This window comes from Plutella xylostella, chromosome 16, assembly GCF_932276165.1.
Source record: "Plutella xylostella chromosome 16, ilPluXylo3.1, whole genome shotgun sequence".
Classification (NCBI taxonomy): domain Eukaryota; kingdom Metazoa; phylum Arthropoda; class Insecta; order Lepidoptera; family Plutellidae; genus Plutella; species Plutella xylostella.
This window is the reverse complement of record NC_063996.1, coordinates 1922955-1942303: the sequence shown is the minus strand read 5'-3', so window position 1 is coordinate 1942303 and position 19349 is coordinate 1922955. Positions and strand designations below refer to the sequence as shown.

Genomic DNA, 19349 nt, shown 5'->3' with positions numbered 1-19349 from the left:
GATTAATAAACCTGTGAAAATGTCTCGTACATAACCTCAAGAAAGATACACCTTCTTTATAGGTAAATGTTAGATTTCTTTTTCCTGAAACATACATGAGGTTATTAGACGACCGAATGGCGGAGTGGTTAGTGACCCTGACTACTGAGCCGATGGTCCCGGGTTCGATTCCCGGCCGGGGCAGATATTTGTTTAAACACAGATATTTGTTCTCGGGTCTTGGATGTGCCCGTAAAATGGCAATAGGCCCGCCCCCTATTACATTGGGACTAACATACACTCTGGCGAAAAGTGGGTGCAGCAATGCACCTCTGCCTACCCCGCAAGGGAGTACATTAGTACAAGGCGTGAGTGCGTGTTTTTGTGTTTTTTTTTATACATGAGGTTCTTCAGGAAAATCCACTTTGCATGCGGTACCCTTCCCGGTAACTAGGTACATGTAAGTCATGTAACCCTACATATAGATACATTTTATGTGTGAGCCGTGAGCAAATTTCATCACAACGAGAATATAAAAATGTCGTGACTAGAGTTAACCAAACATAATTTTATCTTCAATAGACTACACACTCACACTAAAAATGATTTCCCTCTTCACAAGATCGGTTCTGAAAAACTCTTGGTAGGCTATTTAAAAGTACTTAAACATAATTAAATTCTGTCGTATAACATATTTTTTACGTTTCCATTCAAAATGTCACTCTATATTTTTGGTTCTTGATAGTAAATCCTCTTGTTACTTCAATACAAGTCGATCGCAAATAATGACCAATTAGCAGCCTTAGCCAATTACTATGCTTTCTAATCAAACCTAAAGCAGTCAAAATCCAGGTCTAAAATACCTTAGCCCGCTTCAACAGTTCCATCTGCGCCTTCTGTACATTAGCATCTTTCCCAGCCCAGGCGCTCCAGACAGACTGCTGCATCGCGCGGCCGAAGCTGAAGCTCAGGACCCAGGGGGCACGGAGGGGGGCGCGGAGGGAGGCCTGGTTGATGGCGTTCAGGTTCAGTGTTGCATCCTCCTCGGACTGCCCTCCGGAGAGGAACACGATGCCTGGTGGTGGAAGCTGGTATTTAGGACTGGTTGCTGAATAGGATACTTAATCCAAAAGCTACAACGAGCTTTTTGCTTGTGCTGGGAGAGTTTTCTGGTAAGTGAGCAACCCGACTTTCAGATGTTTTCAAGCTGCCCGAAAGCCTCTGACAATTTACGAATGCTGCCGAAGCAGCAACCGGGACCGTGGAAAAAACATAACGTTTATCGTCAGTATAGAGTAACCCCCTGTTCTTATGTACTTATAACAAGCCTAGTGCGTGTTTATATACGTACCCGGTACAGCAGCAGGGATGGTCCGCCTGAAGGCAGTGACTGTCGCCAGACCAACTTCCGCTGGACTACTCTTTATCGGGCAGGCTTGGCCGGAAGTCACCTGAAAAAAGTAAAATGGAATCATAGTATTGTTCTGGCACCCTAGGCTTGTCGCATACGAGTATTGATGTATGTAACCTTGTATTTTGTTTGTTTGACTCTTTATTTTAAGGTATATGTATGTATGGTAGAATTGAAGACCATAAAATAAATAATAATATAAAGCGTACCATATTGGGTTTCAACAGAGTGCCTTCCAAATAAACGTGATGATCGCTCAGTGCTTTGTAGACGGCTGCTAGGACTACTTCTGTCACCTTCTGGGTCCTTCCGATGCCGTGACTACCTGGAAGGAAACGTTAATCTAAATAGATACTTAAATGAAGCGACAATATTTAGGCAGATATAATATTTCTTTTCGGTTTTCAAATCTGACCCATCTGATATAATAATATGATAGTTCAGAATAAAAGATGCGCTTCGCCACTACGCGGCGGCGCAGAACTAGGGGTCGAAGTGGTCGCCATGGCCGAAATCGGTCGGACCAATCATCATCATCATCATCATCATCAATAATATGATTGACAGGTGAGTGACGCTGCTTTTGGATCGTTATTGCAAATGTGTCCGTATGGACATGGAAATGGATGGTGGTGATATAGTAGCTGGAGGCTCAATCATCAGTCTAACTAACCCACAACCTAACCGAAGCTCCTCTTTCAGCCACATCTTTCGAAATCAAGAACGGACCCTCTACTCCCACCCAATCCAATCCTCATCATCATCAGCCTATGACAAACCACTGCAGGGTATAGGCCTCCTCCATGTTATTCCAAGTCAATCCTCAACTCACCATCAATCAGCACATCAGGCTCCACAATCGGCACCAACCCTTCGCTCTGGCATACAGCGGCATACCTCGCCAGCACCGTGGCAGTGTCCCGGATGGCCCGGGGTGATGGGGTGTGGAGCCCGATCTTGAGCGGAGCACGCCACTTGGCGAACTGGCAGCCCAGCTTCTTGAACTTGGCGCAGGTTTGTGCCAAGTTGTCGAGGCCTGGTGGTAAGAAAGCATGTTTATTTAACCTAAATTTGTACCCTAGTGAATTCCACTAGGGTACAAGTTTTGTTTCTCAGAATATTTTGGTAACTTAACATAACATAGCATAACATGTCGTCATACATTTTGCTTCTCTATACCAGCAGGCTAGGCCTAGCAAACATAGTGTAGGATTTCCTCCGGCTACATGGGGTGATAACTAGTGAAAGGTATCTTGATTGAATGCCGAAATCATTAGATTAAGATTGCATTCAGTGGCGTGCTTTGGGAGAGGCCTACGTCTAGCAGTGGACTGGTATAGGCTGATAATGGGACTTCAAATACCACCATACCTTGCGTAGTAACCTCATCCTCAGACAAGAACAGTGGCACCACGTCCCTGTCCACCTTGACCCCGGGGATGATGCCGCTCCGGCGCAGCAGCTCGGGGAATGGAGTCCCGTCATCCGCCTTCTGGTAGACTGTGGTATCGTGCAGGATGATAGCAGATATGTGCGAGGAGAGACCCTGGAAAGATGACGTTAGGGTGTTATAAAACAGCGTGCGGATTTTATGACGCTGGCGTGATTTCGCCGCACGTGTGACAAGCTCAATTATTTTTATATTTTTCATACAAGTAGATGTTCATTGTAACGCGTAGAATATGCATCCAAGACGCGGGAAAATGGTATGCAATCCAGCATGCGTGAGTAAATCCGCAAAACGGCGTCGGCAATGCCTTTAATGCATTCTTGTTGTGTTCAGTATAGGGGCAATAATTACTAAGTATGTTCTTGGATATTTGAAATTTATATATGTACCTACACCTAGTTCATTATTTTAGTAAATTATGAATGCTATGGAAATTAAGGCCGACTTGCACAAACATGTTAAATCAGAATTTAGTGTTAAATCTAGATTTATGCCATAAAATTTATATGGATTGACGTTTCTCAAACCGAGATTTGACACTCTAGATTTAGCGCCACTTGCACAAACATTTAAATCTAGATTTAGTGTCAAATCTCGATTTAAGAAACGTCAATCCATATAAAATTTGACACTAAATCGAGATGTAACACTAAATCGAGATTTAACACTAAATCGAGATTTAACACTAAATCGAGATTTAATATGTTGGTGCAAGTGGCCCTTGGTATGTTTATTCAAGTGGCCGTAAAAATCTAATGAAATAGCACCTGAAAATATATATCATGAAAGCTTTCATTCTACATACATATCTACGGACACAATCAAATAGGTCACGATTATTTATATTGTTTTTATTTAGAAGCCAGATCAAACATGCCTAATACAACATCAAACAAGGCAGAGGAAAACATCGACAAAATAAACAATGCGAACAAACAATGTTATCTAGCACAAATGTCGAAGGGTAAACGCGATTGCTGAAAAAACATACCGGATTGAAGTGAGCTTATTTTTTAAATGAAGGAGCGAATATTCTGTAGTGAAAGGGTCAATGTTTGTATTGGTATAAGGCAAGAGGGGATAGTCGAAAGTATTTTTTTTATTTATAATAAATGTTCTCGGGTCTTGGATGTGCCCGTAAAATGGCAATAGGCCCGCCCCCTATTACATTGGGACTAACATAACACTCTGGCGAAAAGTGGGTGCAGCAATGCACCTCTGCCTACCCCGCAAGGGAGTACATTAGTACAAGGCGTGAGTGCATGTTATAATTAACTTTAGTTAATTAATTAATGTCAGGTACCTATTTGAATCGGTACCCTTGAAATCGTAATTCTGGCAATATTTAGTATCGCAATTAAAAAAACTGACATACTGAGTACTCGAACTTACAGAGGCACAATGATATATTTCAGGGTTTCATTACTTTTTCATACGAGACATTAAATTTTATTAGATTCAGCGATGCGCCTACGAATTTCTTACCGAATCAACTAACAGTTCTTACCTATCTATTTATTTTTGTCTTTTTCAAGACATGTGACGAGATAGCACCCACACTTACAAGCAACTTTTATAGTCAGGTCCCATCCCTAAACTCACTAAAAATATAGGTATCCCTACCTATATAATATAGCAAAATATTTCTATGAGCCGAGCCGTGGCGAAAATAAGTTTATTTCTTGACGGAAACCGTAAAGATAAGGCTCTCAAGGGTTACTCTATACTGACGAAAAACAAATGAACGGGAGCTGTCGTGCAATCGGCACGTTTCACACAACGAGATAGAGTCGCGGCCCGCGCAGCAGCCTCCGAAACTTCGCTTGTCGTCATATAGAGTGGCCCCCCTGACCTAGATATGAGATCGCCATCGTGACAATAATTAAAAAGTAATATCTTCACTCAAGGGTGTCGTTTAGGAATTTATTATTTTTCGGAAACGTTTAATATTTTTGTGGTCGTTTTTCTGGTACCTACTTTCTTTGATTTTTTTGGTTCCTTGGTATTGTTATAATGTCAAAAATCCATAATATTGAACCATTGAATTAAATAGTAAATAATAATACAACTAATAGGTTTAACCCATGTCCCAAAAGTCCTATTCCAATCCACCTCAAGTAAACAAGAAATGGTAAAGAAATATCATTTTTTCAGGAGATTCTATTACGGATTCTTTATGCAGGAAGTTTTCAATAAAGCGTCCCTGGAGGCCCCAATATGCGCATATTTCCATAACCCGACGTATCTTACAAATGAAGGGTCAAGTGTGAATCGTGGTATAATATACAGGGTGTTACAAAAAGGGTATACTAAACCGAAACCTACATGTGCAGCATGGTACATCTAAGCCCGATACTGAAATCAGAATTTCAAAATTCGCGAAAAAAAATATTCATTCATGATAGTAAAAAGTCACGTGACCAACTAAGTTTCTATATAACATACTGCACATGCTAGTTTCGGCTTAGTATACCCTTTTTGCAACACCCTGTATACAGGGGGTTACAAAAGTGGTATACTTACTAACAGTTCACAATTCCCCATGCTAAAATAATATTTGATCAACATATCACAAATATCTGTAAAAAAGCGTATCAAATGCTTGGTTTCATACTTCGTATTAGCAAGTCATTTAGGCAAGCTAATACTTTGTTAGTTCTCTACAAAACTCTGGTTCGTTCGCAATTAGAATATGCTTCGGTGATCTGGAATCCTCTTTATAAAATATACAGTGAGAAGATAGAAATGATCCAAAAAAGGCGTTAAGATCCATACACTACAGACTCACTCGTTCCAAGATGTCGTATGAAAATCTTCTGAAGCATTATAATATACCAAAATTATCAGCAAGACGCTCCGTCAATGACGAACTTCTGCTCTACAACATCTGCAACAATCATTACAACTGCTCAGAACTAGTAAGCGACATTAGGTATCTGGTACCTCGCTCGGCAACACCACGCAACATCTGCAAATTATTCTACCTTCCAAAAACACGCACAAATGCTGGTCGCCGCGCGCCTACCTACCGAATTTGTAACTCCCACAACCAAAACTTTCTGTCAGCAGACATTTACAACAAAAAGAATGTAGCATTCAAGAGGCTTATTAATAATATGGCTCATAGTTTGGCGAGATAACTTTAATTTTAGTAGTTACTAGGTTTGATTTTGACTGGTATAGCATTTTGTTTTTAGCTCTAGATTAAGTATCTCATCTTTTTAATATAAATAAATGTTTTAGTGATAAACTTTTAAGGCTTAAAATAGTTGTTATGTTAAATTTAAGTTACTTATAGTCTATTACTGTTGTTTATCCATAGAAAATAAATAAATAAATAAAATAAAACGTCTCGTGGCCTACAAAGTTTCTGGATAAGCATTTTTTTTTCATATTTGTTCAATTTGAACAATAGTTGTTCAGGGTGACTCACGCCCTTTTGGCTTAGTCACAGAATAATAACTAGTACCTGGCTTAGACTACCATTTTTGCAACACAGGGTACCTTTGGTAGGGTATCGAAATAAGTAAAGTTTTGCTGGATATAAGATGAGTTTTAGGTGGCTATCAGTGTATAATATTATGTATTTCGTGAGCTCAATAGATACCTATAATCATTTTAATACGGGGTGCTATAATATCAGTGAACGACCAACTACAATAACTGAGGTACATTATGTAGATGTAATCGCACCCTTGTGAGTTGTATCAATATTATGTGTGTAGGTATGTGTGTGTGTGTGTGTGTGTTTGTATGCGTGTGTGTTTGTCTGTGTATCTGTCATTGATCGTACCTTAGTAGTGAAGAGGAGCTGTCGGTATTTCCTCCTATTCTCGTCGGTATTCTTCAAGCCAACTCCTTCCAAATGTTTACCGATAGCGTCTGTAAAACAAATGACAGTTCAACCATGTCTCAATTACCAACTTTGAGCACCCTCTATTTCATTAGGTAATATTCACATTACAGAAACGTCAAAGATATTAATTAATATTTTAGTCCCAAAAGGGAAGGCTGGAGGACCGCGAAGCGCATAATTATTTTATGCGTTTGACGGAATTACGTCGTTTATGAATTAGACTGTTCATTCGATAAATTCGCCTTCAAAATTTTTTTTTTTCCCTTATTATTTTCCTTTTAAGTAGGTGTGTGTTCCTTTTGTAATTTTCTTTTCTTATGATTAATAATTTTTTCTTCCTTTTTCACAACAAACGGCCGTCGACATACCAATTTTCTTCTCCTATCTCAAAGTTTGTCTTAGCTAAGATTTTTAACAAGTTTTTAACGGTATTCCTTACTTCCTTCCGGTCGCTCACTGATAACCGCCACCGTCTACTCACCGTTCCCCTCATCACAGGCCAGGATGCCCTTTCCCGGAGAGACAATCTCCTCAGCCGTCCTCTTCAGCTCCTGCTGGAGACGAGGGTCGAGGTACGAGAAGTGGGTCGTCATGGTCAGGGTTCCTGGTGTGGGGGGGAGTGAAGTAAGTAGAAGTAAGTAAGGCTGCGGCCCCAGTAGGTAAACTGTTAATGCGTAAGTCATTGGCGTAAGTTAGTTAAATTGTGACTGAGAACGTCAAGTTAAGGTAAGCGTCCTTCTTTCGGCATCGTACGCAACGGAGCATCACATTCAGTGTTCTTTGTTTAGAATTTCACACAAGTGCGTCCACTTCATCGGCACTGCCGAAGCCGTTTCTCCACACATTTATGACAATCCGTTTGGTACGATACCGATAGGACGTGGACGCTTACTTTAAAACAGAACTTGAGTATGGAATAAACTTTTATATTCAATAAAGCGTTGTGATCGGCTAAATTATCGTTGAGTAATGCTATAGGAGGCTATCTTGGCAGCATTTTGCGAAAAAATGCAAATTTTAAAAAATGTTTCTTATTTAAGTAGATACTTAGTACTTACTTTTAGATGGACAAAAAAAATAATAGTCAAACCTTCCGAAAACACTTGCACAAAATATACCTACCTAAATAACAATCACACTATTATTTTAACTTCACAAGAAAATATTCACAGAGACTTAAAACTACATGTAACATACAGCATCCAATACATATTTGTCATTCAATGTTATGTAAATTACATATAGAGAGATAACATTATGAGGGAATAACAATATTAGGTATATCTGAGAATATAGGGTGATCTCTCGGTATCGTTATTAATATCATAAAATATTATAATCCTTTAGGTAAATAGGTTTCCATTTACATTTGTAGAAAAATGTTTACCCATTTCAATAATTAACAGTCATAATCTATACCTAGATATTAATTAACATGTGACTTGAAACTAATTTACGTGCGAACAAGTTTATGAAATAATTATGTTTTTTTTTTTATTGAACGTACTTTACTAGGACTCTTAAACGGTAATGAAATAATAATTTCATGGTAAATACTTAATACTAATAGATTGTTTTACTATTGATGGTTCATAAAAAAAGCTTGTATGGATATTTATGTATTTCAAAGTATATCGTAATTACTTCAGCTTGTATAATATTTATCTTCTCTGTGAGTACCTATAATCATAATTCATAATAAATAAATAAGTCTCAGTCGAAGATAACCTTTACTGCCAGTTTCAATAACTCTAATTAGATACCAATTACTATAGTATGGGATGAGAGACTTTCATACGATTTTTACAAATAAAAAGTTTGTAGGAGATGAAAATTTGTTTTGAAATACGTAGTGAGTTCTTGCGGCCTACTATACAATTTTTGTATGCGACGTTAATATTTAAACTATATTTTTGTGTTGCACATTTGATATTTAGAAGATGTGGAATGATAGTACCTAAGTATTTTTATTTTATTGCTACAGAGGCAATGACAAAACGAAAACAAAGGGTAAGTTTCATAGAAATCTTTAATAAATTTTCATATTTTTTCATTAACATTATCACAGTTTAGGTTTAAATTATAGACTAAGGTAAGCTGCTGGCATCGACACTATTATCTAAACTAATTAAAGGAATAAAAATATGTTTATCCAAATACAAAGGAAACTAGGAGTACACTGGACTTAAATTGTATAAGTAACTACTACTTACAGTTATCATAAGTATTTTCCACGCAGACTAATACTATAATACAATTAATAAATTAACCCCCTTATTCATAGAGAAGTTACAGAACGTTTTAACTAATAAACTGTTTTGTCCCTCTCCGACAAAGAGCAATATGTTCTTTGACAGAGAGGGACAAAACAGTTTATTAGTTAAAACCTATTGTAACTTTTCTATGAATAAGGGGGTAAGTATTTACATTTTATAAAAAAAAAACGTAGGTACAAAGTCATAAAGCCTACACCGTCCTTACTAATAAGATGTTATCCAGAGAAAATCCTTTTCAGTTCTTGAATTTATACACATAGCAATGATAACAGGATTCTATAACAGTAATGGCAGCAATAAGGCCGTCTTTTTGTGCTGTTTTTATTTTTAAGATTTATTGTGTATGTTGTTCTGTTTTGGTGTAAATAAAGATTATTGTATTGTATTGTAATGGAATAATTATTTCTATGATTGATAATTATAAGGTTGGCTTAGTTAATAGGTTGGTTAATTGTGAAGGATTTATAACTCTATCTATCCGAATACAGCTTGTAGAGTCCTCTGCAGTGGATATTCGACCAGCAGAGTCGCTGGCACGGCCGTCACATAGGTGAGGAAGATCACTGCCATCCAATCTCCACCCTGTAATTGTTGTAAATAGGACTCAATTTTAATATTAAAGCCAAAACTTCCTTCCTAAGAAGACTTCTCAGAGAGATCTAGGGCTAACATGTGGCCAGGCCGGGACAAATCTTAATAACCCCCGACATTCAACACAAAAAGTCGCATAACTTTTAAACGAATTAACCATTTTTTATAAAACATAGACCCTACAAAATACAACAAGACATATACCCTAAAATACAAAACAAAAATCGGTTCAGCCGTTTGGGAGCTACGCTATCACCGACAGATACACGACGCTTCTTTTTCCTTCAAGGTTAAAAATACAATGAAGCTACTCACGATCTCCAGAACCGAAGCCTGAGCGGCGATCAGCCGGCCCCCCATGATGGACAGGTTGTAGCTCCAGTGGAACAGCAGCACCGACAGCGACATGCGGCCCAGGATCATGAACCCTCGCCAGGAGAGGAACTTCCACCACAGTTCTGGAGGGAAAACAAATGCTGTTTACTCAAATTTCGATTTTCGGTTGGGTTTGTTCTTCTAAAGTGTATAGGAAATACGTGCCTGTGTAACAGATTTCAGATTGGTAAGCGGAAGTACTCAGATTCGTAAGAGCTTTAAAATTAGTTGCATTGGTGAAAATAAAAAAATAATGTAAGTACTTAAAGTACTTAACCGTGACTTCACCCAGGGTTCTAGCTGAAAACCAGCGCTATGGTTTATCATAGCACCAAGCTGAGCTAGAACCCGTTTCTGCACCGGGAAGCAACACCCTTGCTCATTTTCCTTTGCCTTTTTTTATTATTTGTTTTATTATTAATTTTTTGTGTTGTTTCCGTGTGTGTGTGTGAAATAAATGTATTTTCTTTCTTTCTTTCTTTCTTTCTAAACTGATAACGAGACGACCGAATGGCGTAGTGGTTAGTGTCCTGACTACTGAGCCGAAGGTCCCGGGTTCGATTCCCGGCTGGGGCAGATATTTGTTTAAATACAGATATTTGTTCTCAGGTCTTGGATGTGCCCGTTTAATGGCAATAGGCCCGCCCCCTATTACATTGGGACTAACATAACACTCTGGCGAAAAGTGGGTGCAGCAATGCACCTCTGCCTACCCCGCAAGGGAGTACATTAGTACAAGGCGTGAGAGTGTGATAACGTACGTACGGTAATAGTAAGTGTAACTGTGTCATAATAAAATATCACCAACTTTTTGTTCATTATAAAAAGGATAAAAATTAAAAGTAAATGGGCCTTTTAATAACGAGCTTACCATCAATCTTGTTACAGAATCCGAACAGCGCCGTAGAGACCAATACCACAAAGACTGGTCTGTCCAGGGCTGTGAAAATGGCTTTGGCAACAGGAGACGTGAACTGCTGGAACAGTGACCCAGCGAACACCCATAAGAACATGGAGGGCACTGACAACCGGTAAGCCATTACAAGCCACTGGAAATAACAATAATAATAGTAAATAATACATTATTACGTATATTGGTAAATAAAGCTATAGATCGAATCCATTGGCGTGCTTTGGGAGAGGCATATCTATGTACGTCTAGTATGGAATACTTAAGACTCTGATGATACATATGTCGCAGGCATCTGATTTAATCTCCTGTTTGATTGAACCGCTAGCCCGTTCATTGGATGACGCTATTCAGTTGTATGACTAGGCCGAACGTTGATTGTACAAGCGTCACAAAACGTCCAACTAGTTAGCGGACTTAAAATCAGTCAGGTGGTGAATAAAACAAATATGGCGTCTAACAGCGAACAGCTGACACAAAAAAGCACTTGTATTGTTATTTTTTGCAAATAAATTAGCTTTAAAGTGCGTTATTTATGTTAAAATAGTGTGACCACATGGATTTACCTATTATTACACCGCCGGCGGATAGTTTCAAAGAAAAAAATGTGCTGAAACTGGATAATTATATTAATTATGAACAACAATATCAAGGTACGTTTGTTTAATTTGTGAGATGAGAGCTTTGTTACATAGTCTTTTTGTTGACTCTTGTCTGGTCATGTTCATCCTAACCAGACATTTGTAAGTTGCTATACTATATCCCATTTAACGAATTCGCTGAATAACGTTCAGTCTAGACGTTGGACGTTACAGTCATCCACTTGATGAGTTGTTCTTTAGTCATTCAACTGAGTAGCGTCATCCAATGAACGGGCTAGCGGTTCAATCAAACAGGAGATTAAACCAGTTGCCTGCGACACATACACAAACATATTCAGCAGAAAAATAGCTAAAATATAATATATAATGCGTAGTTATAACTCACCCTATGTTCATTCGCTTTGAACCCTCGTTTCTCCAGGTCATAGTGTAGGAACGCTAGGAACAGACCCATCAGAGAGGCTGGCAGACTGCCCCAGGGCGCCGTGTAGAGGTAGTTGAAGGAATCCTGGTTTGTCAGCTGCATCCTGATTACTCTGAAATGATAAATTAAGTCTTTAATAAGAGTCCTGTTTAACCAACGAACATAGAAGTATTATTCTTAAGTTGTCACTTTAGATATATTTAGGGCCTGTTTCACAATGTCTGAATAATGGGATAAAAAACATGCTGTCACTCTATGTAATTATGTTTTAGACAGTGTGAAACAGGCTCTTAGTAATGCAAAATGTTCCTTCAAACTCAACTTACTCAGGAGTCATCGAATACAGGATAGAGAAGAGACTCCACTTGTAAGAAATGGCAAATATTCCCGCAACAGAAGCTAAGAACATGGTGCCGAATAACTTGAGAGCCAATTGCGGCCATCTCCCAAGGAGAAGCGTTAGAACCGCTGCTACTACGTACAACTGCATATCTACAGCTAAAAACCTGAAAAAAAAACAGTTTTTTTATTAATCAAACGTCTGCTATTAAATCATCAATGTTCCGCAACTTCCAAGGAGCGACAAAACATTCTATACTCGGCCTTCCTCGTCCAACCACTACCGCCTACCTATCTAAGGTACCACCAGATTGGAGACCAAAAACTACAACGCATAGTCTGGAGAGCTTTCCATATGCTATAGTTACTGGTTCACGGCGTTTACCAGGAAATAATCTACTTACAGTTATAAGTTTATCAGCAGGGATGACTACCACTTCAGTTTGCAGAGGTTTGTCTGCAACCTTAGTTCCGTCTCTCTCACTCTCCATATTTCATGAAACTTTTTACAGAATCGCCTTCTCTTACTGCCATTTCCAATTCTCATCTTTACATAAACCTGAATTAAACCTAACCTCTATAATTTACAATCCTCTTCAGTTAACCTCCTACTTACCACGTCTGAATAAGGCACAACGTGTTCGGTTCATACAGGTTGTTGATAAACAGAGCCTGGGTCCAGAACTTGTGTCTGCAGCGAGCCACCTCGGCCTCCACCAGCGGCGTCCAGAGCGCGCCGTCGTTGGCGTGCGACCACCAGGTGGAGGCCAGGCCTAGGACGAACAGGTATAATGGGACTATTCTGGAACATAAAGCAGTTTATGATGTAGAGTATGATTTCATGCGTTGAAAAGTTTAACCTTAAGGAGATGGAAAAAATTAGTGCAAGTATACTAGGTGCAGGCATAATATCTGTATTACTTCCATAGAAAGAGGAGAGATATGCCAAAAGCTTGGTTTATTAAGTTCAGACTATAAAATTTAATACAACAACTCTTTAGGGAGGCTGCAAAATTAGAAATTGAATACATCAACTCTTATTGATACCTACTTTTATGCCAAGACTTTTGATACTAGCGAAAAAGTAATACACAGATTGGAATTTATTCCTGTATTTTGTACCTACCTTGACAATCGATGCATCAAGCTTCGAGGCAGCATGGAAAGTCCAAGAACTTTCTTGGGGTTTTTGTCCACATGCAGCAGGAGGTTGTAGGATAACAGGAAACTGGACACAATGACAAATGTCTGGACGATCACGGAACCATTGTAGAAGAAATAACTCAGTGGATTGCGTCCATGCTGAAAATATTCAATGGACATTAGTTAGGTCTGTCTGGAATTCGAATATAAACATAAGGAAAATGAGATTTTGTAGTTACCGTTTCTAAGAATACAGGATTGTAAGTATAGCCAGTGTAGTACGAGAAAGTTGTGTGAGCCATCATAACCAAAAGCAAAGTCAGCGCCCTGAAAAGAGTAATAAAATCAGAAATTTAAAACATCAGAAATTATTTAAAACTTGGTGTGTTGACAACCGCATCGGATCGTACCTGGCTCAAAGAATCTCACTCACCATACTACACGGTAATGGAACCAGCGTGATGGGGACCTTTGGGCCCGGTGCGATTAGGGGCGGATTTTTTTAAGGTTAGACTTATACTGTGCTACCACAAAAAACTTTAAACACTGTTTAACTAGTGTTTAAATTGAAATTTGACAGTATTTGTAGGCGTTTAACAGCGCTAAACACCTGTTAAATACTTTCTAAGTTTTGGTGGTAAGGCCCTTAGTTCCTTTACAACTTTAATTTAGAAGATGGATTTAAATGGTTTCCTTACTTGACTCCCTGTATGGGGTTGAGGTTCGAAAGCCGATCGTCGCCATCCTCGTAGTTTGCAGTCAGCCGATTCCAGTTTGAATAAAACGACCAGATTATAAGGAATCTGTTGGCTGCAACACAATACAAGAACACATCTATAGACAAAAGTTTATCTTTATCGCTAGTCCACATAAGTAAAACCTAAGTATACATAATGTATGTAAGTACTTGCTTCCCGATAATAACTCCAAACCCATTTCAGAAGTACCTAATTGACTGAAAATCATACTTACGTTTCTCATCCTGATTCCTAAACGTATCATACAGCGTTCCAATCCCATTCAAAACCAGAACGACAATGGCAACAGCTGCAAATATCCAGTCCACATTATCTATCGGCCTGGTCCGCGGTTTATCCCCAGTCTTGCAGTAATCCAGGCGGTCGAGCGTGGCTCGTAGTCCATACTCCTGGCTGAGCGTGCGGTCCACACAGGCAGTGAAGCGTTGGGGTAGGGAGCCCTCGATGTCGAGGCAGCGGGTGGTGAGGCAGTAGCCACGGTGGAGGAGAGTGTGGTTGAAGTTCTTGAGGTCATTTGTGAGCTCCTGGAAACGGCAGGAATTTGGGGATGATGTGGAATGAAGTACGGTAGTTGTGAGATTCGATATTGCTTTCCTAGTGGAATAGGGATTCAGGCATGCGGGATAGACTACCCGTGTCACTTGATGGCGATGGGCAGCTTGTAATAACCTATCTTAACCAACGTTAAAAACCCCCGATATTCAAACTTGAACGGTACTCTGGGTTGTTAGTTTGTTACCTATGATCCAAATAAAATATCGAAAATTGGTTCAGCCGTAGCGTAGCTACCACAAGCAGATACACAGACGCATTAAACTAACAGCACCCCTCATCCTGTCCTGTCGTCGATTAAAACCATCAGAATACTCACCAGCAGTACATCATACACCTGGTTGTCTCCCTCTGCAGTGAGATGGAAGGAGCCGAGGCAGTACTGCCCGCCGGCGCTCGCCAGACACGGCTGGTAGTCGTCCAGAGAGAACAGTGGCGGCAACTTGTAGTACTGCTCATCTGGAGAGGGGGAAGAGAATTAGGTCTCGGTATTTGTATACTTATAGGATTTTTCCAGAGTGGCATACTAAATCGAAAGGGAGTATCAATGTTTCTATGGAGAAGCAATTTTTTTTCAAGAATTTCCAATAGTCGTATCGCAAAAGTTGTTCAGATTGAGCCCCGTGTTCAGCTTATTATACCACTTATATGCAACATTCTGTATATTAAGCCGAGTCCAACACCAGACGATCCAACGCGTTTCAATCGCAAGCGCCTAATAATTTTGCATACAAAACTTTATTTATTGAGATTTCATGGTTAGTTTATTGCTATAACAAAATTGATAAATATTTCACTGCCAAGCTAAAAATATTGATATATGTTATAGTAAGAACCTATTGATAAGCAAGTATGCATGAATAGCTCTGGTCATCAATATAATCCATAAGGAAATGACACAGGGGAGCTATAGTATCACCTATTATGACACATATTAAAATTCATAATAATAGCACGTCGATTCAAGTCATCCGCTAATACCGATAGGTCTTGCTCCACTATTATCACACCTATCATGTAAGAAATAAGGTCTAGTAGTGACAAGGATAGTAATAATGGACCTATATCTGAGCCACACACGTTGCAATATAAAAATAATTATTAAAATGAGCTCTAAGTATAGAATTAAATGTTACAACTATGCTCAATAACATTTTCCTTTCATTTGAGGAGAATACTGTAATGAAAAAACTGACCATACCCACTTAAAAAGCTATTGCCTTGAAACCTAACTATCTATCTATCTGATAATTAAGATTTAGTTTTTCATAAAATAAATACTGTTGAAGACAGACATTATTACGAGCGTCGGGCTCTATGCCCGGCGCTTCAGCTGAAGAAGAAATACTTATGTCAATCACATACAAAATAACAACTCAAAGAAACTATCACGACCACAATACATTTTAATACTTATTAATTCTAATACTTACTTCTTATTTCTAAACATCATAATAATAAATAAATACTTAAATAATTAAAATTACCAACGTTATCTTTTCCGGACCTCCGGATTTAAATTTAGTGGTTTTCCCAACCAACGTACCTACCTACCTAATTATATTTGGATGAAACCGCAGACGTTGCCTCGTGATAAAAATTGGTACCAACTTACGAAAACCATAACCAGAAAAATATTTTTTTAATCACGACTTTTATAAATGGTTCTTAACTAAAATTATAGCAAATGTAGAAGCTGTTTTATTATAATAAATTCCGCCCGGGCGAAAACTAAAGAGAACGATTTTTTGCAAGACTATTATTATAATAGGTACCTACTGATAAGATAGATGATGCAAGTTTGTCACTGAATACCAGAATACATTAAAATTTTGTCATCACCCAACACCATCGAACAGAACATCACAACAACAACATCTTCGGGTTGTGAAGCCTTCGTGGAATTAGTCCAGTTTTACGGTTGAATGATGGACGCACAACTGTTTTTGTGCCATGAGAATCTGGCTTCTGGATGAGGAGTCCTGTTGCGACACTTCTTGGGAGAGGCCTATGTCCAGCAGTGGACGATGGTCATGATGACATAATAGATAGTTATAGGTAAGTGGGAAGGGACCATAAGATTTGATTTAGAAAACATTCTGCAAAGATATTTACTTTTGTTATAAGTCAAAGTCAAAGTCAAAATTTTTTATTCATCGTACAAATATAAAATTTTCTGATGAACGTCAATTTTTACAAATTACTCTCCGTTCGGATAAGGGGGGGCTCTTTCTGTCTAAGGAGAAGAACGGAGGCAAGAAACTCCTGAGCCATATTTTCAAAAAAAGACTTAAAACTAGTTACTTATACTTAGTAGGTCGCTTTTATAATTATATCTGTAAGCATATCCATTGTTAGTATCGTGAGGTACCTACATAAGAAATTGGTTTTTGTAACTTACAGTTAATATAATGCCCATTCTCAAGAAAAGCAAAAACATGTTTGTTGACAAATAAAATGAAGTCATAGCTTATTCCTTACATTGTAAATATGTAAATAACAATGGTGGGTGTTTAATCTTAATGATCTCTACAGTGTATAATTTTCTGTAGTTGACAAAATAAATTATTTACGACCCCTAACCTCGCATTATTATTAGCCTTTTAACCCGAGTACCTAGGAGTGTCTAGCCTAGACAATAATACCTATAGCGTAAGCTCTTTACTTTGTTGTACTTACTTAGTAATATAATATAGGTAATATTACCTAGTAATATTAGTTCAATGGTATAATCCGTCTAAGTAATACTCTTAACATGAAAGTTTGTACTTCTACTTACCTAGAGGTAAGTATGGATGGATATTGGTTACTCTATCACAGGAAAAAGGATAGACCATTGTTTATGTAATTTTTCATTTAGTAAGCGGAGCAGACGTCATACTAGTCTAATTACTACTTACTACGAACACGGCGGCCAAATCTCATGAGATTACCTCATAAATCTGATGGGACTACATGAATAAACAAAAGAGCATGCAATCTCTATTCCTTCGTTTTCAGAACCCAATGGGACGGAGCTGCAGTTTAGTTTTACCGAAGCTTCGGAGTATCACCATTCTTCGTCAAATTACTTATTCAAATTAACTTTAGTTCTAATTCAATATAAGTATAAATACAAATAGTAGATAAATGTATTGTACATACCCCATCAGATCTCTAGAATCATCCTTTTGAACCACCACCATTATAAAGTTAGGTACCTACACATTTACATCACATGTTAACCGTAGCTGAAAGACAGACAACCTTTCTTTCTGCCCACCCTTCCCCCTTAAAGGTATGTAAGTTGATTCGACATGCTACATCTTCACAGTACTTAATACATTTACACTTCCGTTTATAAACAGAGCCGACAGTCACTCGTCTTCACTGCCGTATAAATCACTCCACCACACCGAGCCACCACCACAAAACCACCCCCGTATGAAATGCTGGTTACCGGTGATGCTCAAACCATACCCGGCGACGGTAGGCAGCAGCAGGAGTAGCAACATGGTGCCTCCCGAGAGGACGGAACCAAACAAGCCGACAGGCGCCAGTGCGCGGTGTTATATAGGTTGCAAGTTTGTAAGTTAGGGCTTAAGTGTAAGGTAACGGGTCCATATATCGCGGTATTCAAAATGGCGTCCTTATTTCGAGTTATATTTATTTTCATGATTATTACTCATTTTAATAGGTTTGGATACTCTAAAATTACATTTAATCGTTCATTATCTTTAACTGAAACTACTTGATGTAGTAAATATGTTTAAAATTGCCTAAAATTACTAAAAACTCATGTAATGTGCCGTGAGGGCGACGCCGCCATGTTTTTCATACAAACGCGACCCGGCTTACGTAAGGGCATCCATATTTAATAATTGTGTTTTTTAATATTTATACGACGTTCAACTTTGTAAATAGTTTATATTTAGTTTATTATATTCTTATACTTACATTAAATTTAAATTTTAACTCTTTTTAAACTAATTTAACCCCTTTAAACTCAAAAACAAAATACCTCGGTATAAGGGCCTGATTTTTATACGTTGTTCCTAACTCCGAGTTACCCTCGGTATAAGGAAAAATACTATGTCATGATTTTTAGCTTATAACTTTACAAATAATAACATTTGAAGTATATGCTTGATTACATAATAATAATGATGAACGTGACAAGCTTATAACCTAATTCGGCGGTACAAAATATCCTCTAGGAATCTTAATATGACACGATAATTGTTGACCCAAAAATCATGGTTACATAGAAAACCTTAACTTAGTATGTATATTTGAAATGATAAAAAACAGTGTTATTTCATCGCTATTAACGTAAGTGATACATAATTTTACCAATATTTTATGTATGATTTGAGTAACAAATCTATGTTGTTTCTAAATCGATAATTTGATAACTCGGAATATGGATTATTAAAATACTTGCTGAACCCCTAACATGGAGTATGACATTTTACATAGGTAGGTACCTCGGAAATCGGAATATGACTACATCACACCTTCGCAGTGTCATCCGATGCCGTCATCAAACCATAAAATCAAGATGAATTAGCGACTTTCTTCCTAAATATAAAAGGGGTGTGGATAGATATGCCTGACTTTACGAAACTACTACTAGATATTACCTACTTATTACTCTTTATAAAAGAAGAAAGAAAGAAATTTGTAGACGTAAAACTTTATTTG

General features: G+C 38.2%; 2 protein-coding genes across 2 annotated transcripts; both read right to left on the bottom strand.

Moving 5' to 3' along the window:
- Positions 1-832: 832 nt before the first annotated feature.
- LOC105395163 (fructose-bisphosphate aldolase) lies at positions 833-7296 on the bottom strand. The gene is made up of 7 exons (XM_048626507.1): positions 7178-7296; positions 6634-6722; positions 2762-2936; positions 2223-2426; positions 1600-1715; positions 1331-1430; positions 833-1054 (listed from the first exon to the last, which is right to left on the bottom strand). Exons 1-7 carry the CDS (start codon positions 7287-7289, stop codon positions 834-836), a joined length of 1017 nt encoding a protein of 338 aa, XP_048482464.1. The 5' UTR covers positions 7290-7296; the 3' UTR covers position 833.
- Positions 7297-9252: 1956 nt separating this feature from the next.
- On the bottom strand, positions 9253-18230 carry LOC105395158 (O-acyltransferase like protein). Its single transcript, XM_048626520.1, has 12 exons — positions 18106-18230; positions 14986-15125; positions 14329-14638; positions 14055-14166; positions 13596-13683; positions 13340-13515; positions 12830-13015; positions 12201-12380; positions 11821-11986; positions 10810-10987; positions 9879-10021; positions 9253-9554 (listed from the first exon to the last, which is right to left on the bottom strand). Exons 1-12 carry the CDS (start codon positions 18158-18160, stop codon positions 9447-9449), a joined length of 1842 nt encoding a protein of 613 aa, XP_048482477.1. The 5' UTR covers positions 18161-18230; the 3' UTR covers positions 9253-9446.
- Positions 18231-19349: the final 1119 nt, after the last annotated feature.

What these genes read in the sequence shown, in the direction of transcription:
- LOC105395163 (XM_048626507.1), bottom strand. Translation starts at nt 7,289, where the DNA reads ATGACGACCCACTTCTCGTACCTCGACCCTCGTCTCCAGCAGGAGCTG. An exon ending in AGCTCCTCTTCACTACTAAG is followed by an intron (nt 2,937 to 6,633) that starts GTACGATCAATG and finishes TCATCTTTCCAG; the next exon opens with GGTCTCTCCTCGCACATATC. An exon ending in CATCCCTGCTGCTGTACCGG is followed by an intron (nt 1,055 to 1,330) that starts GTACGTATATAA and finishes TTCCACCACCAG; the next exon opens with GCATCGTGTTCCTCTCCGGA.
- LOC105395158 (XM_048626520.1), bottom strand. Translation starts at nt 18,160, where the DNA reads ATGTTGCTACTCCTGCTGCTGCCTACCGTCGCCGGGTATGGTTTGAGC. An exon ending in ATCCTGTATTCTTAGAAACG is followed by an intron (nt 13,516 to 13,595) that starts GTAACTACAAAA and finishes GAATATTTTCAG; the next exon opens with CATGGACGCAATCCACTGAG. An exon ending in TTGATGCATCGATTGTCAAG is followed by an intron (nt 13,016 to 13,339) that starts GTAGGTACAAAA and finishes TTTATGTTCCAG; the next exon opens with AATAGTCCCATTATACCTGT.